General features: G+C 47.6%; 1 protein-coding gene across 7 annotated transcripts in view; it reads left to right on the forward strand.

The window, feature by feature from the left end:
* Positions 1-15,706, forward strand: part of MYCL (MYCL proto-oncogene, bHLH transcription factor) — a 35,824-nt gene extending 20,118 nt beyond the window's left edge. For 4 of the 7 annotated variants that reach the window (XM_035018935.1, XM_035018936.1, XM_035018933.1 and 1 more), the window contains 4 exons: positions 1,017-1,144; positions 8,219-8,331; positions 9,368-9,872; positions 12,847-15,706. In XM_035018935.1, coding sequence (XP_034874826.1) covers positions 9,377-9,872; positions 12,847-13,445 — 1,095 coding nt within the window. In that variant the 5' untranslated portion in view covers positions 1,017-1,144; positions 8,219-8,331; positions 9,368-9,376 and the 3' untranslated portion in view covers positions 13,446-15,706. Of the gene's footprint in view, positions 1-1,016; positions 1,145-8,218; positions 8,332-8,949; positions 9,031-9,367; positions 9,873-12,846 lie in introns of those variants that run through there. The other 3 variants (XM_035018932.1, XM_035018931.1, XM_035018929.1) reach the window with 2 other exon arrangements.
* Positions 15,707-23,574: the final 7,868 nt, after the last annotated feature.

The raw sequence follows: 23,574 nt of genomic DNA on the forward strand, positions 1-23,574 counted from the left end.
ACCCAGGCGCCCCTTATGCTCTTTGCTTTTATGAAAGACTTATATTAGTACAGTAGAGGCTTGTTATTTGAAAACAAAATTCTTGGGGTGCCTGGGTGGCTCAGTGGGTTAAGTGTCTGCCTTCAGCTCAGGTCATGATCTCAGGGTCCTGGGATCGAGGCCTGCATCAGGCTCCCTGCTCAGTGGGGAGCCTGCTTCTTCCTCTCCCTCTGGCCCTCCCTGCTGCTTGCATTCTCTCTCTCTCTCTCAAATAAATAAATAGAATCTTTAAAAAAACAACAACAATGGGGCGCCTGGGTGGCTCAGTTGATTAAGCAACTGCCTTCGGCTCAGGTCATGGTCCTGGAGTCCCAGGATCGAGCCCTGCATCGGGCTTCCTGATCAGCAGAGATGCTGCTTCTCCCTCTGACCCTATCCCCTCTCATGCTCTCTCTCTCTCTCATTCTCTCAAATAAATACACAAAATCTTTAAAAACAATAACAACAACAACAACAACAAGGGGCGCCTGGGTGTCTCAGTAGGTTGGGCATCTGTCTGCCTTTGGCTCAGGTCTTGGTCCCAGAGTCCTGGGATTGAGCCCCACGTCCAACTCCCTGCTCAAAAGGGAGCCTGCTTCGCCCTCTCCTTCCTGTTCCTGCTCTATTTTACTATCTCTGTCCTTCTCTCTCCAATAAATAAATAAAATCTCAAAACAATAAAAACAACAACAAAACAAAATCTCCAGAACCTTTTTCTCACCACACTCAAAACAAGGCCACATTCCTTAGGGTTCTAAGAACAGGACTGCTTTTCAGTGAAACTCAAGCAGAGGTAATAGAGCCACAGACAAGGGATAAGAAACCAGATTTTTATCTGATTAAATTCTTCTGGTGTTGGCGCCAGAGTCCTTCCTCTCCCTTCCTTCCCCCTTCCTTCTCCCCAACTCTCCCTTCTCATCCTCTCTCACCTTTATCTCCTTAACTTCCACTGGAATTCTAGACATCTTTAAGGCTCAGATCAAATTTCCTTTCTCCAGAAAACCCTCTCAGAGCATCTGGCTCAGGAATCTGCCTAATGAAAGTGAGAGTTGTTGCAGTTTGAAAGGAAGAGGAGATTTCTGGCTGAAACTTCATTCGACTCAGTCCTGAAAATCCACAAATGGCAGTGAGTTGGGGAAAAAAACTATAAACTCACAAGGGAAGGGAATGAATGACTGTTTGATGGTCACAGGGTTTCCTTTGGGGGTGATGAAAATGTTCTAGAATTAGTGGTGATGGTTGCACATACAAAAAAAGAAAGAAACAAATGGGAGAACCTGGACCCCTGCCTCACACCATGTACAAAAATTAACTCAAATGGATCAAAGACCTAAATGTAAGAGCTAAAACTATAAAACTCTTGGAAGAAAACAGGAGTAAATCTACATGACCTTGCACTTAGCAATGGATTCTTACATATGATGCCAAAAAGCACAGCAACAAAAGAGAAAATAGATTAATTTCGTCAAATGAAAAACTTTTGTGCTTTAGAAGACACTGTGAAGAAAATGAAAAGACAATTGCAGGATGGGAGAAAATATTTGCAAATCATGTATCTGATAAGGGTCTGGAATCCAAGACTATATAAAGACCTCTTACAACTCAATGACAAAAAAGACCAGCAACCTGATTTAAAAATGTGCAAAGGGGGGAGCGTGGGTGGCTCAGTCGGTTGTTAAGCATCTGACTCTTGATTTCAGCTCAGGTCATGATCTCAGGGTCATGAGATCAAACCCCACATTGGGCTCTGTGCTGGGCATGGAGCCTGCTTGAAATTATCTTTTCCTCTTTTCCTCCCCCCATCCCCTGCTTCCTCTCTCTCTTAAAAAAAAGAAATGGGCGGGGCTCCTGGGTTGCTCAGTCATTAAGCGTCTGCCTTTGGCTCAGGTCATGATCCCAGGGTCCTGGGACCGAGCCCCATCGGGCTCTCTGCTCAGCGGGAAGCCTGCTTCTCCCTCCTCCACTCCTCCTGCTTGTGTTCCCTCTCTCGCTGTGTCTCTCTCTGTCAAATAAATAAATAAAATCTTAAAAAAAAAAAAAGAAATGGGCAAAGGATTTGAATAGACATTTTGGAAAGAAGATATGCTAATGGCCAATAAACACATGCAAAGATGCTCAATATTATTAGTTGTTAGAGGAATGCAAATCAAAACCACAATGAATACCACTTCCCACCCACAAGATGGCTATAATAATAATAACTGAGGGGCGCCTGGGTGGCTCAGTTGTTAAGTGTCTGCCTTTGGCTCAGGTCATGATCCCAGGGTCCTGGGACCGAGCCCCGCATCGGGCTCCCTGCTCCCCGGGAAGCCTGCTTCTCCCTCTCCCACTCCCCCTGCTTGTGTTCCCTCTCTCACTGTGTCTCTCTCTGTCAAATAAATAAATAAAATCTTTAAAAATAATAATAGTAATAATAACTGAAACTAACAAGTGTTGGCAAGGATGGGGAAAAATTGTCATCCTCATACATTACCAGCGGGAATGTAAAATGTTGCAGCCACTGTGGAAAACAGTTTGGCAGTTCCTCAAAAAGTTAAACATAAAGTTGCCTTATGACCCAGCAATTCCACTACTGGAATATACCCAAGAGGGGCGCCTGGGGGGCTCAGTCAGTTAAGCTTTCAACTCTTGATTTTGGCTCAGGTCATGATCTCAGGGTCATGGGATCAAGCCCCGCATTGGGCTCTGTGCTCAGTAGGAAGTCTGCTTGGGATTCTCTCCCTCTTCCTCTGCCCCTCTCCCCCGCTCACATGTGCACTCTCTCTCTCAAAATAAATAAATAAATACAATCTTTTAAGAAACAGAAATTAAAAATATGTAATAGTCAAAAAATTTTTTAAATCAATAGAAGGATTGGAAGTTGAGGAAACCTCCCAAAAAGTCAAAAGAAACACACAGAGGTAGAAAATGAGAGAGAAGATAAGAAAAGGCTAGCAGGAGTTTCAGAAAGAGAAAAGAAAATAGTGGAGGGGGGAAATTTTTCAAAAATATAATTACAGAAAAAAATATATATGTAAAATTACAGAGTGAATTAAAAAGCTTAAAAAGCTTAGGGCATGGGGCGCCTGGGTGGCTCAGTTGTTAAGCATCTGCCTTCGGCTCAGGTTGTGATCCCGGGGTCCTGGGATCGAGCCGGCATCGGGCTCCCTGCTCGGCGGGAAGCCTGCTTCTCCCTCTCCCACTCCCCCTGCTTGTGTTCCCTCTCTCACTGTGTCTCTCTCTGTCAAATAAATAAATAAAATCTTAAAAATAAAAAAAAAAGCTTAGGGCAAGGAATGCAAAAAGATCCTGCAATGCAATTCTGACACTAACTGTTCAGTTAGGCCAAACTTCACAGGTTAAAGGCACAGTCCTCCATAAGACTGACGTCACTTCTGGGGCGTCTGGGTGGCTCAGTCGTTAAGCGTCTGCCTTCAGCTCAGGTCATAGTCCCAGGGTCCTGGGACGGCGCCCCGCATCAGGCTCCCTGCTCAGTGGGAAGCCTGCTTCTCTCCTTCTCCCCCTGCTTGTGTTCCCTCCCTTGCTATGTCTCTGTCAAATAAATAAAATCTTTTTTTTTTTTAAGATTTTATTTATTTATTTGACAGAGAGAGAGAGTTAGGGAGAGCAGGAACACAAGCGGGAGAGTGGGAGAGGGAGAAGCAGGCTTCCCGCCGAGCAGGGAGACCGATGTGGGGCTCCATCCCAGGTCCCTGGGATCATGACCTGAGCCGAAGGCAGACGCTTAACGACTGAGCCACCCAGGCGCCCCCAAATAAATAAAATCTTTAAAAAAAAAAAAAGACTGCCCTCACTTCAGACACCAGGTGCAAGCTCAGGGTTTCTCAGGCCACCAACACTTATAACCAACTGGCTACAAATTCATGTGTTCCCACTACCCCTTCAGGTTTGATAATTCACTAGAACAACTCACAGATCTCAGGAAAATGCTGTACTAATGGTTACAGATTTATTATGGCAAAAAGGATACAAATCAGGACCAGCAAAAAGAAGAGACACATAGGGCATGATCTTGGAGGGTCCCAAACATGAAACTTTCAGTGTCTTCTTCCTGTGGAGTCAGAATGTATCACCCTCCCAACACATGTATGTGTAATAACACATACAGAGCATTGTTAACCAGGAAAGTTCACCTGAACTTCAGTGTCTAGTTTTTATTGGGCTTTCATTAGGTAAACAGGACTGATTGAATCATTGTTCATGTCAATCTCCAGTCCCCTTTCCCCTTCCCAGAGGTCAGACTGATATCACATGACCCAAAGCCCCAACCCTCTAATTACATGGTTGGCCTTTCTTGCTTGGTCAATCCCTATCTTGGGTCTCTTAACTGTCTGGCTACCCAGCTTATCTAACATATCTTAAATTATCTAGAAGCCCACCATGAGTAATCCATTAGCATAAACTATCAGGGCCCATTATGAATAATAAACAAAGTCCTATTGCTTGGCAAATTCCAGGGATATAGAGGCTACCTCCCAGGGACTGGAGACAAGGGCCAATCAAATTCTTTATTATACAACAGTCCCACACCAAGGCATATCAATGAAAAAATTCAGAATGTCAGAGACAAAGAATGTACCCTAAAAGCTTCCAGAGAGAGAAACAGGTCACTTAAATGATATCAACCTTGGGTGACTGGCTGGCTCAGCCAGAAGAGCATGTGGTCATAGTCCCAGGGTCCTGGGACTTGATCTTGGGTTTGTGAGTTCGAGCCCCATACTAGGTGTAGAAATTACTTAAAAATAAATAAACTTCAAATGATATCAACCTCAATGACAACATTGGTTGCCAAGAAACAGGAAAGCAATACCTTCAAATTTTTGAGGGAAAATTAATTCTAATCTGGTATTCTATACCCAACCGTACTATCAACCAAAGATGAAGGTATAATAAAGACAATTTCAGAAATGCAAAGTCTCAGACATTTTACTTCCCAAGGACCTTTTCTCAGGCAGCTGCCGAAGGGTGTGCCCCAACAGTGTGAGGAAGTAAATCAAGAAAGAAAAAGCAATGAGTTCCAGAAAACAGGGGAGCTGACATAGGAGAGAAGCAAAGGGAATTTTCAGGATGATGGTGAAGGGAAGTTGCTGAACAACAATTGTGAAGTAGACCTAGACTCAATCAAGAAATTCAGATTAGAACAGGAAGATAAAGGGTTCCAAGGAGTATGTTTCCAAGAAAAAAATGGAACTGATAGACTGATTACTTGCTTGATGGATTTGACCGCATGGAGTGATCTTTGTAGCTCAGGTGGGAATGTGTAGGGTTAAATTCATCATATATAAATAGAAATCTACACAAAAGAAAAAAAATGAAACTCTCTAACTCTGAAAAAAATTGTGCAAGAAGGGAAATGTAGTCAGAGTGCTCCATCGTCATATAGTCAAAATACTGTAAATATTTAATATTTAAAAATCTAACTGGGAGAATAGGGGAAGGCCAAGTATGTGGGGGTGAGAAGGGAAATATAAGAGCTACATCTTCTATTGTAGAATATCAATAGGAATTTAAAAATCAGGAGAAATAGATTATATTGGTCAAAATATGGAAGTAAATATTAGGGACAAAAAACAGCTAAAAGGGTAGTTGCCTTTGGGGACTGAGAATCAGGGGTGGTGAGGGCAGGGCAGAAGACAACCTTTTTTTTTTTTTTTTGTAACCTTGTCATACACTTAGTTGATTTTTTAAAACCATGTACATGTATTATTTTGATTTAAAATGTTTTAAGAAAAATAAAAGAAAGTGAAAAAATTGAATGTTCCTAAGGTAGCATTTGTTATCTTGGGGAATTCATATCACCATCCTGGGTCCAGCTATCACCTCAGAGAACAAAGCTGTTAGCCCTAAAATCAGCAGCATCTCTATGGAACAGACACACATTAACCAGGCTCATGAGACTGATATGTCAAAATCAGATGCCAATTCATTAATTTATAAGGGGAAACAAGGCTTTGAAGCAGACTAGATCTTCTCGTTCACTGATGAGTGCATTCTCTCCCTGTGGGCGGATCTACCTAGGGAATAGAGTGATTTTCAGCAGGTTGCTTGGTGATCCAAAGCACAAGTGAAGTGGGGGGTGAGTTGAGTGGTTTCAAAGGATGAGGCCTCCATCTCCCTTGTTCCTGGACAAGCATCTTTGTCCCACTAGGATAGACACTCTAGTAATTGCCTTGACAACTCTTACTGCTCTCTGCTTCATTGGCTATCTAGATTCCCCCGAACTGGCACCTTCTATCTTTAAGCTGCTTTAATGCCTTTATTCAGGAGGCACCTGGGTGGCTCAGTCGGTTAAGTACCTGCAGCTCAGGTCATGATCTTGGGGTCCTGGGATCAAGCCCCTATCAGCCCCTTATTGGGCTCCCTGCTCAGCAGGGAGTTGGCTTCTCCCTCTCCCTCTGCACCTCCCCCCATCCCTGCTTGCTCTCTCTCTCTCCAATAAATAAATAAAATCTTAAAAAAAAAAAACCTTTATTCAGGTTACAGTCTAGACTGGGCCTGACAGATACTCTGTCTCCATCAGGTAGGTTGGCACATCTCTACTTTACAACAGTAGAAGCTTATGTCCAGTCAAACAGACAACACATTTACAAAGCACCCATGATGTGCTAGGCTCTACTCTAAGCCCTGGAGTTATGAGTGGCCAACAAGACTGACATTTGTCTCCGCCCTCATTAAGCTTACAGTCTGGTAAGGAAGACAGACATTAAACAAAGCATATAGCTTTCGGCCACTGTGAAGCTGGAAAGGCAAGATTCTAGCCCGGCCAGGGATGTTGGATCTCATTGTCCTCCTCCTCTTCGACCTTTCCCCGAAGCCTCTCAATAAAATGGTTTGATTCCTGCCCCCCTAAAAAAGTGTGCAAAGTGAAGGAGCAGCCCTTGTCTCAGAGACAATTTCCTTTATCCTAGTTTTTGAGGGGGGGTCACCTCGTGGGTGCCCCCAGGTATCACCTATTACAATGAATCATAGGGAAGGGCTGTTGAGTAGGACTTTCATCTAGATAGAGAAAGAACACCCATTTTCCAAGCATAGAATCCCAACCTTCTGTGGATTCTATATCCCAAATCCTTCCAATAAAGTTATTTTATTCTTAAGTTTATCTAGGGTTGTTTTCTGTCATGTAGAACCAAGAATCCTGACTGGTACAGCACCCATCTCAGACATCTGTGGACCAGAGAGCAAGTTGACAAAAGGCAGTTCCAAACCCTCTGCCTTAGGACTGCAACCAAACCTGGGACCTTTCTGATCTGCACCTTCATTCAGAACAAAGCAGGGCACACAGGCTGTCTCAATAAAATCTAGTTGGCTAAGTCACTAAGTCCACAAATATCTGCCAGAAGCTGTTCTAGGGACTGAGGCTACAAAGCTAGTAAGAACTAGTTGCTGCCTTCAAAGGTGTCCCACGTGCATTTTAGACCCAATATATTCAAAACTGAGGGTGTCATCTTCCCTGCCTTTTCTCCCAACCCATACATCAACTCACACTTTGTGTATGCTCCAACCACAGTGAATTGCTTGCACTTCTCACTTCCCTCTGCTGAGATGTCAACAGTGAGTACTTTGGTGTTCTTAGACCACAGGAGTGGGAGGAAAAGAGACAGCAGGCAATCTGGCTGCTGATTGTAGACAGCGACCAGACCTTGAATGCCACATAGAACATTCTAGATGTATGTATGTATGTATGTGTGTGTTCTAGATGTATGTATTGGTTGCTAACCCAAATTACTTTACTTGGCCTAAATAGAATGACCATATAGTTTAGCTTTTCTTTTCCCACGAAAGGCACAGAAGATGGATGACATTTCAGAGGGCTTATATGTCCATCATTTTGGCCATAGATGCAACTGCAAGCAATGGTCCCATTTTACAGATGAGCAAACAGAGGCTTCAAGTGACTTGGCCCCACAGCTAGCAAATAGCAAAGCAAAAGCTTGAATGAAGCTTCTTGACTCCAAATCCCCATTTTCTTTCCTCTAGTAATATAGCTCCTACAGGGCTGTTTTGTGTGTGGTGCGAGGGAAGGGAGATTCAGCCCAGACCTAGACACTGGGAAAAAGTTCTCCTTACCACCAGTGCACCAGGGGCTAAGTCTGTTTTACTTGCCTGTCTTCTTGGCCTAGTACCTTCCTTACTCTATCGTCTTAAAGAAAGCCTCACAATACCCCTGTAAGGTAAGTATTACCATCCCTTTATTTTATAGATGAAACTGAAGCTCAGAAAGGTTAAGTTTCACGCTCCAAAGTCCAGAATCTTCCTACCTCGCCTCTCTGACGTCCAGATTTGGACCACTGCGGTAAAGAAACTGGCCAACAGGTGATAAAGAGGATACCCGGGACCAGCCCCACTTCCGGGCTGAGGGCCGCCAGGTGGCGCGGTGGAGGTGCGCCAGTCCCCCCACCTACACCCCGACCGCGGGGCAGAAGCACCTGAAACAAGCCCGCCAAGCGGGCTCAAGGGGCGGGGCAGGGGGTAGCCCTATTCCCTAGCCCGGAGTGGGCAAGGAGTGCGGCCTTAGTTTGCGTGCTGGGGACGGCCCAAGCCTAGCTGAAGAGTCACGCCTCCACTAGACGACCCTCGAACTGTGTCAGCTCGCTGCCTGCCCTGCACGACCCAGCGTGCCATTCATTTTGGGGGGGCGTCCAGGGAATAGAGTAGAGCCGCAGAGAGCAGCCAGGAGGGGTGGGGCGGAGACTCCACCGCCCCCACCTGTCGGCGGCGGGGGCGGGGGGCGGGGTCTGTCCCGTAGGGTCCGCCCCCGGCCCCAGAGCCCCGGGCGCGCGACGAGATATAAGGCAGCTGGAAACAATGCGCCTGCATCTCGCGCTCCCGCGCCGATCCCGGGAGCGTCCGGCTGTCGTGCGCGAGCGAGGGCGGGGACGCGCGCGAAGGGGGGCGCGCTCTTGAGTGCGGGCCGCGCGCTCGGTGGCGCGCATGTGCCTGTGTGCGGGCTGCCGGGCTGCCCCGAGCCGGCGGGGAGCCGGTCCGCTCCAGGTGGCGGGCTGCGGGAGCGAGGTGAGGCTACGGGCCGCCGGGGGGCGGGCTGCAGGCTGCCTCCGGGGCACCACGCGCCCCCGCCCGGCCCGGCCGGGCCCTGGGAGCTGCGCTCCGGGCGGCGCTGGCAAAGTTTGCTTTGAACTCGCTCCCCGCAGCCGAGTCCGCGCGCTGTGAGCCGCTTCCCTGGGCACGCCGACCCAGGGCTGGGCTTCCCGGGACGCGAGGGAAGGGCGCGGGCTGCCAGCCGGGAGGTTGGGGAGGGACGAGAGCCTGGCAGCTGTGCTGTGCTGGGGGACCTGGGGACGCCTCCTTCCCCGGCCCGCACCCCATCAGCCAGTCCCCTTCCCTCCCGCAGGGAGCGGACATGGACTTCGACTCGTACCAGCACTATTTCTACGACTATGACTGCGGGGAAGATTTCTACCGCTCCACGGCGCCCAGTGAGGACATCTGGAAGAAATTCGAGCTGGTGCCGTCGCCCCCCACGTCGCCGCTCTGGGGCTCGGGTCCAGGCGCCGGGGACTCAGCCCCCGGAATTGGTCCCCCGGAGCCTTGGCCCGGAGGGGGAGCCGGGGAAGAGGCGGAATCCCGGGGCCATTCGAAAGCCTGGGGCAGGAACTACGCCTCCATCATCCGCCGTGACTGCATGTGGAGCGGCTTCTCCGCCCGGGAACGACTAGAGAGAGCGGTGAGCGACCGGCTCGCCGCCGGCGCACCCCGGGGGAACCCGCCCAAGGCGCCCGCCGCCCCAGACTGCGCTCCCAGCCTCGAAGCCGGCAACCCGGCTCCCGCTGTCCCCGGTCCGCTGGGCGAGCCCAAGACCCAGGCCTGCTCGGGGTCCGAGAGCCCAAGCGACTCGGGTAAGGACCGCCCCGGGCCATCCAAGAGGGGGGCACCCAAAGGGTGGCCAAAACTCTGCCGCTGTCTGAGGTCTGGCATTGGGTCCTCGCAAGCCCTTCGGCCACCTCCCCCTTTCTCTGGCTGAAGCTGCCGGTGTAGCCCCCGGCGGTGTCTGTCTGGCACGTGGGTGTGTTAGTAAACAGTTTGAAGAAGTGGCGTGGGAGCCAGCGTCCTTTTGATGATGATTGAAGCCCCAAGGGACAAGGGAGACAGGGTGAGGCTTAGCGCTTAGAGTGGACAATACTAGGATTGGACTGTGGGGGATTTCTTCCTCCGGAGGCTGGAAGGGGTCCCTTAAAGGTGACTCCAGGCTTGAAGTTTTTTGTTGCTGCCACTTTCCCTGGAGAAACTCACACTCCCCTAGGGAGAGAGGAAGCTGAGGAGCCTTTTGTGCAAAGCCAAAGCCTTCACCCTTTAAAAAATCTAGTTTCCTGTCTGCTTTACTTTAAAATGCCAATAATGCCCTCCCCTTGCACCCCTCGCACCCTTTACCATTTGTGCCCCACACAATCACTCACCAGACGGGCAGCAGAGCAATGAACGCTCCCCATTAACAGATGGAAAAACTGAGGCTTAGAAATAGGAAATCACTAGAACTGAGCCCCATCTTCTTTTGCCCAACCGTCCATTGCAACCAGGCACTTTCTTGATGTTTCCAGGGTCTTCATGGTAGCTTATCCCGGAAGGGCTACACCTTGGTTTGTTGCTTTGGTCTGAGTTGGGAAGATGTTCCTCTAGCTCCCTCCTAATTTCACCTGTAGGCTCTGTGTAGCTGCTTCCTTGCATTCAACAAATGTTCTTTGGCCCCTGCTTGGTACCAAGCTCTGAGCTAGGTGCTGGGGTCACAGATATGGAACCAGCTTCCTCCTCCACCCTTGGATGCAAATTTAAACCTCACTAAGGGCAGACTTTGAGCATCCTGTGCCACCAAACTACGATATTCTTAGCCTAGCCTCTTAGACCTCTAACCAGGAGAGAGACTGGAGAGGGTGCTTCTATAGGGTGCCAACTGACTAGCATCAGGTAAATCCGGACCTAGAAAACTCGCAGTAGCCTTTAAAAAGAATAACTTTTACATGACCGATTGAGAGGGAACTGGGGAGTGGGTATGGAAGTTGTCATACACTTGAGGGGAAAAATAAGGATAACAAGAAATTAAAAGTCAATTTTTTTTTGGTCCACTGTGTTAAGGTCATTTTTAACCTGCTTGCTTTCAACACCAAGAGCTCATGTTTGTTTAATGGCTGGAATGGGAGTTTTGAGATCAAGAAACCAATAAAGATGTATCTCTACAAAAGCTGATGGAGTGGTAGAGTGGAAAGCGCATTGTCTGGGGAGTTTGGAGATCTTAGTTTGAGATCCAGAACATTACAAAGGTGATATGCGGACATGGCTGATCTGGATCTCAGTTTCTCCTGCACACGAGAGGGTTGGACTTGATTGTCCAGCTGAGGCCATTTCCTTGTCTGGGTAGAGTTAGACCATCTCTGAAAAGAATGGTGTCTTACATTATTTCTTCCTTAGGCAGAACCTTACCAGCTATGAGGTTTAACACTGAAATATTAAAGGTTTGGGATGTGGGGAAGCCTCCTGAATCATTTTCTGACTTGCCCTTTAACCTGAACCTGTTTGCAAGCTCCTGGTTCACTCACAGGCCACATGGCCCAGAACAAAATGCAACAGATTGCAAACAATAAAGAGGGGGGGGTGGGGAGAGTGACTGACGGCAAGGCTCAGCCAATACGGGCTAGGGGCTGGGTCAAACAGCATTCCAAACACAGCTTAGCCAGCCAATCACAGGCTTTGTGGCCAGGAGGGCTGAATGGTCAGGTTTTATTAATGGAGAAATAATGCGATTGTCCACACAATGGAAGCCTTCCTGACAAAGGGGCTCAAGCATCCTGATACTCAAAAGAGGCCGAGAACTGAGCTCTTCTGTTGTCAGGCTGAAATGCATTAAGGTGGCCCTCTATGTGGGGGCTGCAAAATGCGTGAAGCAGGAAGGAGGTCCCCTATTTGCACCTCTCCGTGGTTGGGTAGCCTAAGAGACCTGTGAGCCAGGGAATGACGGGGGCATTTCCAGGCGCCTCCAGGTCCCTGGTGTTTTGGCCCTTGTATTGGGACAGTCTGTTGCTGCTCAGTTCCCTGTCCCCCGCACAGGTCGCTTGGAAATGTTTGCTTGTACCTTCTGAAGTTCCAGCAGCTTTTGCCGACAGGCGAATACAAATCCAACCCTCTTCTGGTCCAGGGAAGGGGGTGGGGCAGGCGACCTATAAAATGATGGATGTCTAGAAACCCATTGAAACCAGGAGCAAAATGCTCCTGAGGGAAACCCGTTCCCTCCCCCTGTGGGTGAGGAGGGATGGGTTGTAGCCCTCCCTTCTCAGAATCTTCAGCTGAAAAGGATGGCAGAATTGAGAGGTGGAGGAATAATAGGATTTATAACTTGTGAAAAGTAACAATTCCCCAAGTGCAGACTGTGCTGGGCAGGAACAAAGGGCAGCTCTGCCCACAGACCCCTCATTTACAATTCTGATGGGGCATGAAAGAGCCCGACCGGGGAAGATCTTTATAGCTAAACTTTGTCCCAGGGCCGATAGCTCTTTCTCTCCATCCCCTCGGTGGGGGAGGGGAGCGCCTGGGCAGACTGGGGGCTGTTGGCTTGGGTCTGCCTTTTGTTCTTATCTAAGCCTTGCTGTGCAAAAGGAAATTGGAGAATATTTTCCTTCTTGCTTATTTCCCCTTCTTTCCTTCACGCTGCCCTTACCCCCTTACAAATGAACCAGTTGTCTTTCTCCTCACTTCAATCTGTTTATATCTAAATGGGGAAAATGTCAGCTCCTTTCCCAAGCCCCAGCGTCAGGTCTGTGTGTGTGTGTGTGTGTGTGTTTCTCATGGGGTGTGTTTCTTCTCTGGATCTCTCTTCTTGGACAGAGGGTGAAGAAATTGACGTCGTGACAGTGGAGAAGAGACAGTCCCTGGGTGTACGGAAGCCGGTCACCATCACGGTGCGGGCAGACCCTTTGGACCCCTGCATGAAACATTTCCACATCTCCATCCATCAGCAACAGCACAACTACGCTGCCCGTTTTCCTCCAGAAAGCTGTTCCCAAGGAGGGGCTCCAGAGAGAGGTCCCCAAGAAGAGGCTCTGAAGAGAGATGCCCCAGAGGAAAAGGAAGAAGAGGCAGATGAAGAGATTGTGAGTCCCCCACCTGTAGAAAGTGATGCTCCCCAGTCCTGCCACCCCAAACCTGTCAGTTCCGACACCGAGGATGTGACCAAGAGGAAGAACCACAACTTCCTGGAGCGCAAACGGCGGAATGACCTCCGTTCTAGGTTCTTGGCCCTGAGGGACCAGGTACCCACCCTGGCCAGCTGCTCCAAGGCCCCCAAAGTGGTGATCCTGAGCAAGGCCTTGGAGTACTTGCAAGCCCTCGTGGGGGCCGAGAAGAGGATGGCCACGGAGAAAAGGCAGCTCCGATGCCGGCAGCAGCAACTGCAGAAGAGAATTGCATACCTCAGCGGCTACTAAGTGACCAAAAAGCCTGACTGCTCCGTCTTACAGAGACTCGAGTTTATTTTTTCACCTTCCTTCTCCCCCTTGGTAATTTGCACATTTTGGTGACGGTGGGACCGGCGGAACAGTACATTCCAGAATGCAGTGCAGCCGGTGCCCACACTCTAAGGGCTTGCGTTCTTGGAAACCTTGAAAGCCAGCTCTCCCTCCTCCCTGACTCACAGGAGCACTGGGTTTTCTCTGCGCCTTTGGCTTCTCAGGCAGGCAGCTGACTGAGGAGACCTGGGGTCTGCCTAGCTCACTAGCTCAGAAGAAAAGCCTGACAGATGCTATGCAACAGGTGGTGGACGTTGTCGGGGGGCTGCAGCCGGCATGAAATCTCACACTCCGGATGAGCTTCGGGCTGGGAAAGGATGCTCCCACTGGTGTCTCTGGGGTGATGCTGGGACAGCTGGGCCTGGACGCTCTCCCTGAGGCTCTTCTTTCCAGGAGACACACGAGCTGTCTTGGGTGAAGACAGGCTCACAGACTTGATCAACATGGACCATTACCTCACTGTCAGACACTTTACAGTAGCTGAGGAGTTGGAAACCTTAAATATATATATATATATATATATATAAATAAAACAATGTTAGCACCCCTCCTCCCACTCTAAATGCTACGACCTTGAGAACATTTAAAGAGCTTGGCCTCTAGATTCTTTGTCTCAAAGCCCTCTGGGCCCTATCCTCTGAGGGAAAAACCATTCTGTCCCCACAAGGGACTTTTTTGTTTCCTTCTGCCTTTGTTCTGCAATGGGCTCTACAGCACCCCTTTCCCACAGGTCAGAACTATTTCCCCAAGACCCTGGGAAATGGGTCCTAGCCTGCGGCCTGGGAAAGGCTTGGAGTCCTGGCTGTGAACGTGTTATCTGCCCAGGTGTTTTCCATCTTGGAATCTTTACTCGAGGCAGATGTCAGGCACCTCGGGAGGGAGAACTCTACCACTTCCTCTTTCCCACTTCCCTCTCATCTCAGTCCCTGACTGGTAAGTTTGAAGTTCTACTAGAACCATGCAAACTGTCCTTCTAGTGCAACTCCAAGGAGCTAGCTTGCTGGCTCTGCAGCCACCCTTGGGCCCCTTGCCAGGCTGACATGAGTCAGATCTCTTTCCCAGCGTCTGGGCCTTACCGAAGTTCTTGCTAGGAGAGCTGCTGGGACTCATCCAGTGCTCCAGAAGGTGGACTAGTTTCCTGGTGGGTTTTAAAGGAGCTTCCAGGAACTCTGCTTAGCCGACCATGGATTTTGCCCCAGGTGAACTTGGTACCTCCAAGTGGATTCCAGGTGTAGCCTCCAGTCTGGAAAAGCATCCAACCCAACAGGTGTCCTGTGGGCAAACTCAGGAGCCCCTAAGCCTGGCCCAGAAGAAAGATCAGCCCCTCCAGAATCCTGCCCAGGGCAGCAGGTGCCTACTGGCTGTGGTTTGGAAAGTGGGGGAGGGGAGGATGGTAGAACATTCTCTGTGGCTCTGCAAAGCCAGCTGCTGCTTCCAAACTTATTATGCACAATGGTCTGTTTCTGAGGTTGCCTCATGGCCTCAGAGAACCCCAATGGAAGTTTGGGAAAAAACCTCTCTACCTTCTGGAATATGGTTTTCGGGAGCCAACTGACTTCTGGAACTGTCTTTGGAGAACAGGTGGGATGTAGGTTACTGATGTATCACCTGAATAGCTTGTGTTTTATAAGCTGCTGTTGGGTATTAAGCTGGGAGCAGTGGTTTGTTTTATTTGTTTTTTTTTTTAATACTGTATTTTTGTATGCCTTTTGCAAAGTGGTGTTAATTGTTTTTGTACAAGAAAAAAAAAAAACAACTCTTGGGCAATTCTCCTGTTGCAAGAGTCAGATTTATTTTGAAAGGCAAGTTTACCTGAAATTTTGTATTTAGTTGTGATTATCGATTGCCTGATTTTAAAATGTTGCCTTCTGGGACTTCTGCTAATAAAAGATTTCTCAAACATGTCAGAGTGGGGGCACCTTATGCCAACCAAGTCCCCCTGAGCCAAGGAAAACAATTTTAGGGTAACCACCAGTGATCTAGAGGGTTGCATTTCTCCAACCATGTTGCTAACCAGGTCATTCCACTTTGGGTTCCTGAGATGCCATTTCAGACATGTCTAAACAACGTCGGTGCAGTGCTTGGTGTACTTAGTGAACGTGAAATTCTCTTGTGAATTGCAAGGAGTGCTGAATTTGTACTTTAGAAGGTTTGAAATCCCAGTTCCACTACCTAACTTGTTCTGTGCCTTTTAGCTTTACCTCTGTGACCCTTAGTCTCCTAATCTGTAAAATGGGGATAAATACTAGTGCACAGGGGGTTGGCAGGTATTAATGAAGTAGTAGACTTTAAGCCCTTCTTTTTTTTTTTTTTTTTTAAGATTTATTTATGTATGGGGGTGGGGTGGGGCAGAGGGAGAGGGAGAGAGAAACCCAAGCAGACTGCACTGAGCGCCGAGCCCGACGAGGGGCTCGATCTCAAGACCCTGAGATCAGGGCTCTGAGATCATGCATGACCTGAGCCGAAACCAAGATTCGGATGTTTAACCCACTGCACCACTCAGGCGCCCCTAAGCCACTTTCTAGAGTATAAAACCTTATATTCTTTAAGGTGGTACCGTTCTTACCTTGGTGATCCGATGACTTCGCAGGATGTCTTAAAAATTCTCTACGGTTTTGTGACGTAATGTGATTTTTTTTTTCCTTTTCCCTCAATTAATGAAAGAAAATGAAGGCTCCCCTTCCCTCTCCCATCACTCTCATAAACTTGCCATAAATGCAAGAAAGGAAAATTGAATAATCACCATTCCTTAACTGACTGAGCCACCCAGGCGCCCTGTAATAACCATTCAGCCATCAGCCATTCCTGATAGAACACTGCCTATACGAAAGCACTCTGCTCCCTCTTACGTAGGACACCACAACCAACTACTTGCCGGGGCCAGGGAGGAGGGAGACCGAGGTTCTCAGAGTGAAAACACAACTGCCCAAAGTGACCGGGCTAGTAAGTAAATGAATTGGGATGGAAACTTGCTTTGCCTATCTCCACAGCCTGAGGTCTTAATCACTGCATAATAACGACAGCGTGTTTTGTTAGCAAGGGGTGTGTGGGGGAGGTAAATATGGAATTCCATCACTTAACTGCTTGATGGAATTGTCTCTCCTTGGGGCCATTGTGCCTGCCACTTATTGGGATGAGCTAGAGCAAATGTTCCATGACTAGTCACTGTGCCGCATTTGTGGGCTGGGTGGCTTAGTTTTGCCCCAGAGAGCCCCCCACCCCCACCCCAGGTCTGGGAAAGGCCAACAGTTGCTGTTGGGAAAGGCCATGAGCATCATGGTGGAGGGAAGCCAATTTGCCTCAGTTAATCCTTCCTTACAGCTCTCTCCTGGCTGGTATTGCCTACCTGCTCTCCCTCTCTTATATAGCCTGAGTAGAGTCAAAAAGCTCTTATAAATTCCTCACATTTGCAAAGTGCCCCTCATCACAATGTGTAAGTATGCAACCTCTGCCACAGAGTACCGGAGCCCAGAGCAGATTCTGGCTCAAGGTCACAACAAAATCAGAATCCCAAACCCAGTCTCCTGTCAGGTAAACTTTCTACCCCATCCCCACTGCCTCCAAGTCACCAAACCTAGTTTGTAAGTAGTTGTTTGATAAAAATAGGCTTGCATTGTTGGGACTCTCTTCTTAGAACTGCAGTTCCCTCTTTCAGTTCTAGTCACTCTGCTCCCAGTATACTCATCCTGCTTCTTTGATGCCATTTATCAAGAGACTAATTTGTAGGACTTCTCTCCCTTTCCTGGCCTTGAAAGAATTCATGGGTCCTTGGTAAAATAGTAGAGACTCCTACTTACGGGGACTGGTGTTAGTTGTTTTACATATCTTAATTCTTACAATAACCTAGAGAACAGGGTGGCATCAGCCCCATTTCACAGATGAGCAACCTGAAGCTCAGACACATTGAAATCATTTGTCCAAGCCCACACAGCTAGGACCAGCCGTCTGTCTCCAAGCCTCAGCTCCTCTGAGTCCAACTCTGCTGAGAAAGGAGTGGGAATAAAGCCATCTCCTGGGGGGAAGGGAGGGTGTTTCTGGAATGTGAAGTATTTTAAGCTCCTTCCTAGCTCATTTCTACAAACTCCTACCTCTATCTTTGTCTGAAAATAGCCAGGAGTTTATTCCTGGATTTCAGAGAACAATTTCTACAAATTAGGTTTGACTGAGTAGTACACCTAAGGGACTGTGCACCCAACTTGAGGACACACGTGTGGACAATAAGGGGCAGCTGAGAAGCCACACTTAGTGTAGAAAAGAAAGGTCACCCTCCCTGTTAGACAATAAAAGGCTAACACGTGTGCTAATTCCCGCCCTTGTGGGAAGCTATTTTGGGGGGGACTGAGACAGGTTGAACTATCTTAGATATGCTGAATTGGTCTAAAGTGCTCCGGGGTTAGGATATTCCAGAATATTCACTTTAGAAGGAGGAGGGGAGGATGGGGATGGCTTGTTGCTTTGGAAGGTGATAGGAGGGAGTGAGAAGGAGTTTCCTTTCTGAGGATAAGGATAGCCAGTTGGAAGATAATTGATGAGTGGGTGACTGGGGAGGGGTGGAGGGGAGGTGTCTAAATGTGTCAGCTGAAGCTCCGCTGGGGTGTGAGCATTTCTACTTTAAGCCCGGTGGGCAGCTCTTGTTAATGTCTTTTTTTGGAACTGCTGCCAAAGGGATCAACTGTATTAATGTTACCATTCTTTGGGCCAGGAAATGTAAATATGTTCTTAAAGTCTCTAATCAGGTGAGTTATTAAATAATTAGACTCAGTGCCAGGGGCCCAGTAGGTGCCCAGGAAGTGTTGAATCGCCTTTAAACTTGTAGGAAGCAGTACGGCTGAGTGGTCTCCCACACCCAACAGATCTGAGTTCCAAATCTGCCTCTGCATTTTCCAGCTGTACCTTTGCCACCACCTTGGGTAAATTATTAGCTTCTCCCTGAAACAGGTCTAAATAATAGCACCCACTTCACAGGGTTGTTGTGAGCAATAGTAAGTGCTCAGTAAATGATGAGTGTTTTTCAAACCATTTAGCAAGCCACACCTAGAATATAGATTAGTCATATTTGAAAGCGATGGAAGAGATTGGTAAAATAAGGGATCTTCCCAGAAGGAGTACTTAAAGTAATCTGGAGTGCACAGACTGATGCCTCAAGAGGAAATAGGTCATTAGGGAAAGAGTAGCCAGGGTTTGGGGAGCTTGAGCTAGGCACAGGGGAAAGTGAGGCACAAGACCTGAGCTTCTGGCTGGTCCACAGCATCCCACGACCCACGGCAGGCAAGAGCTGTGAGTCTGGGATGCTGTGGCACCTATGGGCCCTCCCTGTGTCCTTACTGGGCACTGCAGTATCTTTGGACTGAGCTGGAGTCAATTGACCCCATTTCACCAGTTAACCCCTCGAATGCCTGTTTTGTTCAGGTAGTGACTCTCAAACTCGAGCGTGTGTTAAGAACCTACTCCCTGCCCCGACCTGATGCACTAGGTCAGAGCTAGGAATCTACGCTGCTGACAAGCAAACGGGAAGGTGGAATCCTGAGGTCACACTTAGAAGAACGTTGGAATGAGGAATGTGGAGATTTAAAAAAAAAAAAAAAGTAGCCACAGAAGGTGGTGTAGATGGCATAGTATGATGGTTAAGAACGGGGATTTGGAGTTACTACCTGTGTGATGTTGGGCAAATCCCTTAATCTCCCTGAGTCCTAGAAATTTCCTTCTTCACTGAAATGGATATAATATTAATACCTACCTCACAGGACTGTTGTAAAGATTCAACAGGTAATTATATGTAAAAGACTTCGAACAGTGCCCGCCACAGAGTGAGAGCAGTGATCTATGAAGCTAGGCTCCTTGTGGAAGTTCATGAGCGTGTGAACACGATCACAAGATAAGGCAATATCCATCTCAGACGAGGGCTACAAGCATCAGAAGGGGAAGAGAGCACTCTGTTTGGAGTCATCAAGAAAGTTCTTGGTGGAGATACTGTGACTATAACTGGAACTGGAAGTCCCTGCAGCATGTAACCGAGTGAAGAGGATGGTGTTCTAGGTGGAGGGAATAGTTTGGGGGGAAGAGGGGATTGGGAAGGTTGTATGGAGTCTGGGGAATGGGGAAAAATCTGGTTTGATGTGCTGGCTGGGTGGTCACATTTTTACAAAACCAGAGTTGTGCTGGATTTCTAAAAGGACCCTTTTGATAGCCAACATCCTCAGTGATTCTTTGAAATAGGGAAGTCAGGGTAAGAAACTGATTGTGGTTTGGGACACCATGAGGTTTGAGGTGATGGGGTCATATGAAATAGAGCACCCAACAGGAAGTCGAGGATGTGATACTAAAGCTTTAGGAAGGGGTTTGCAAGGAAGGTACAGATTTGAGACTCATCAGGATATAAAGATGATGAAGGCCCGACCTTCCAAGCCATGAGAAAGAGAAGGGGCCAGAGATACAGAGGAGAGGGCTTGAAAGAGTCATGAGCTCAGGACTGGAAAGGAGCATCTTTTTCCCTTTTGCACTTTTCCCACTCTGATCTTCCAGCCCTCGGGGCTTCACTGTGGGTGTGCAGGCCCTCTTAGACAGCTGCAGAAGACTGGAAGTGAGCTCCCTCTGAGAACATTCTGGTGAGCTCTGGAGAAAACCCTATAACTTAACTTTAGGTATAACATAACCCCTATAACATGGTGAGCTCCACTCTCTTGTGAGGGGAACCTCACTTGTTTTGAGCAATTCCGAGCTCCCAAATTTGAATCGACAATTCGCCAATGGAAACAGCAACCAATGAAAACTACTGTGATTACTCACAGGCACTCTACTGGGTTGTATTTTGTCCCCCACCAATCTCATGTCTATCCAGAACTCATGAATGTGACCTTGTTTGGAAATAGGGTGTCTGCAGATGTAATCAAGTTAAGATGATGTCATAGTGGATTAAGGTGGTCTCTAATTCAAGGACTGGTGTCCTAGGGAGGGAGAAATGTAGACAGAGACACACGCAGAGAAGATGGCCATATGAAGACAGACGCAGGATTGGAGTCATGCTGCCACAAACCAAGGAATGCCAGAAGCTAGAAGTTAGAAGAGGCAAAGAAGGATTCTTCCCTAGAGGGAGGCTTCGGACCATGGCCCTGCCACCCCTTGATTTTGGGCTTCTGGGGTCCAGAACTGTGAAAGAATACATTTCTGTTGTTTTGAGCCACACAGTTTGTGGTAATGTTATGGCAGCCCTAGGAGACTAATACAGGCACCAAGTTTATCATGAAATAATCCCACAAGATATATTTTTTATTTGGGATACCTAATTAGTACGGGGTCAGGCTGAAAAGGCACCTAGGGTTATAGAAAAAGCTAGTGTTTGTCTTCAACTCAACTTTCTTCTCTGGCCTTGGAAACAGAGGCTTCAGACCTCCCATGGCATGTTCCTCCTTCTGTCCTATCACAGCATCCTCTAGATTTCCATGTTGAACATTTGAGCTTTCTGGCTGCTTCCCTTTGAATGGCCTTTCCACTCTAATGGCTTCACCTTTAGCCTCTTGCCTATGCTTCTTCTTTTTTCTAAAAAAAAAAAAAAAATGTTTAAGTAAATCATTTAAAATATACAGAGGACGGGGCACCTGGGTGGCTTAGTTGGTTAAGCGACTGCCTTCAGCTCAGGTCATGATCCCGGAGTCCTGGGATCGAGCCCCACATCGGGTTCCCGGCTCAGTGGGGAGCCTGCTTCTCCCTCTGACCCTCTCCCCTCTCACGCTGTTTCTCTCTCGCTCACTCTCTAATAAATAAATAAATAAAATCTAAAAAAATAAAAAATAAAAAAATAAAATAAAATATACAGAGGACAGGAAAGAATATAATGAACAGTAGTGGGTCATCACCCAGATATCCCCTCTACCTCTCCACACTTCCTCCTCTCTCCTTTTTTGCCATGTTCCCATGCCCATCCCACCCTGTATACAGCATTCAGGTTTCTAAAGAAAGTGAGGCAGGTGCAGAGGTTGCCCAGCCGGACTATACATCTGTCCTACAGACAGACACTGTACAACACACGCACACACTGGGGATGATGATTAGGTGGCTGGCTGTGGACTTTCAGAAGGGGAGGCAAAGAATTATTACCCTCCAAGTAATCTGAATGTCCTTAGTTCCTTATTCTTGTAGTTTAGATATGTTCTGGACTGAAGCCATCCCAGCATTTTTGCCTTTTCAACTAGAATTTCTTTACCCTCAAATAATCTGTAAGCAGTGGAGTATGGGAAGTGAGCTTCGGCAACCTCCACCTCTAGATATACAATATGCTTTAAGTGAAAGACTCCCTTTCCTCTTGAGTTATCTTTCAGAATAGATTGAGCTACTTCCCATCCGGCCTCAGAGAAGGGGGAGAGGGGTCAGGGCTAATACCTGGGCATGACTACAAATAGCTTTCTTTTCTTTTTTCTTTTTTTTTAAATTGATTTATTTATTTTAGAGAGGGGGGGAGGAGCAGAGGGAGACGGAGAGAGAGAGAATCTCTAGCAGACTCCCTGCTGAGCAAGGAGCCCGACTCAGGACTCGATCCCACAACCCTGAGATCATGGCCTGAGCAGAAATCAAAAACTGGTCACTCAACCGACTGAGCCACCCAGGAGCCCCCAAATAGCTTTCTCAGCAACCTTTTGTCACCTCTTGTCTCCTTATTACTGTGTAAAGCTTCCCATTAGAGGATTTTATATTGTCTTTAAAATAAATTCTTATTAATTCTTGGACATAGACTTCAATTTCTCAATTTTCCCTTGAACTTAAACACTCCAATGAGGGTTTCAAGTTACAGATTATCTTGAAGGAATTATTAGTATAATTTGGAGTTCAGAAGATCATTAGGGAGACAAACAGGTACAAATGAAACAGCCTAAAGGTATTTTAAAAACATGTTCCTGTTCTCTTTTGGTAGGACTGGTAGAATTAAAACAAATGGAAATGGTATGATGTTTTTCTCACTTCTCCTGATTTGTTTTGGACCATGGGCTCTGTTCTGATTTAGGAGTCTTTCCTGCTCAGCATTTCAGTGATAATTCTCCCCATGGTCTATAGGATCCCTGTTCTCTTTGTTTCTATAGCAACAGTCCCGTGTTGCTTGGCTAGAAGCAATTTTCTGCTGCTGTGGTGAAGCCCCATTTTTTCATTCCTTTCTCCCCAGTTGCCTTGGTAACCAGCTTCTCCCTCTTTGGGTCTCTCAGTGGTAAATTCCACTCCCCTCTTTTTTTCTCTCTCTAGTAACAGTCACCTGGTCATGACTTGGACAATGCTTTCCCATCTGTGAGTGGGCATACTCTGTCATGGTCAGATTGTCATCATGAAATTAGCCTCCCTTTTGCTTTATTTGCATCATTTCTCCTGCCTGCCATCTTTCTAGTGGTTGTCATGGTAACCGTACCCTCCGAAAGTCTCCAGGCAAAGGCTCTACAGTTAACAACCATCATGTGAGAGTGTCTGCCAATATATGGCCACACATCGCGATTTTAAAACCAGCCCCAGGCGGGTACCACAAATTGGAGAGAACAGGTTTTTGATCAAAGCAGACTGGATTGAGAAAAGGAGGTACAGGGTACCCTGGGTTCTGATGTTCTCCAAACAATACAAGTGCCTACAAGGTTTAGGCTGGGTCTGCAAAGAGTGGCCATTATGCCAGCAGTGATCCAAGTGATTGAGAAATGTATTGGCAGTTATTCCAGGCAGGCCTATCGTATGCTCTAAACTTCCAGGGGTAATTCCTTGGGCCCAAGGGATCCGGGTGATATGACCTGAGAGCTAGGCAGAGCCAAGTAACCTCAGGGAGAAAGAAATTAACTCTTAAATTGTCTAACAAGGGGTTAGTAGAATATATATTTAGGTACTTTTACACAGTACTGAAAATTTCTCTGCTCTTAAGCTGCTGCTCTTAACTTTTTTTTTTTTAAGATTTTATTTATTTATTTGACAATGAGAGAGGGAACACAAGCAGGGGGAGTGGGAGAGGGAGAAGCAGGTTTCCCGCGGAGCAGGGAGCCCGATGCGGGGCTCGATGCGGGGCTCGATGCGGGGCTCGATGCGGGGC

The sequence above is a fragment of the Mirounga leonina genome, unplaced genomic scaffold (assembly GCF_011800145.1).
Source record: "Mirounga leonina isolate KUSES-001 unplaced genomic scaffold, KU_Mleo_1.0 Mir_173, whole genome shotgun sequence".
NCBI classification, from domain to species: Eukaryota; Metazoa; Chordata; class Mammalia; order Carnivora; family Phocidae; genus Mirounga; species Mirounga leonina.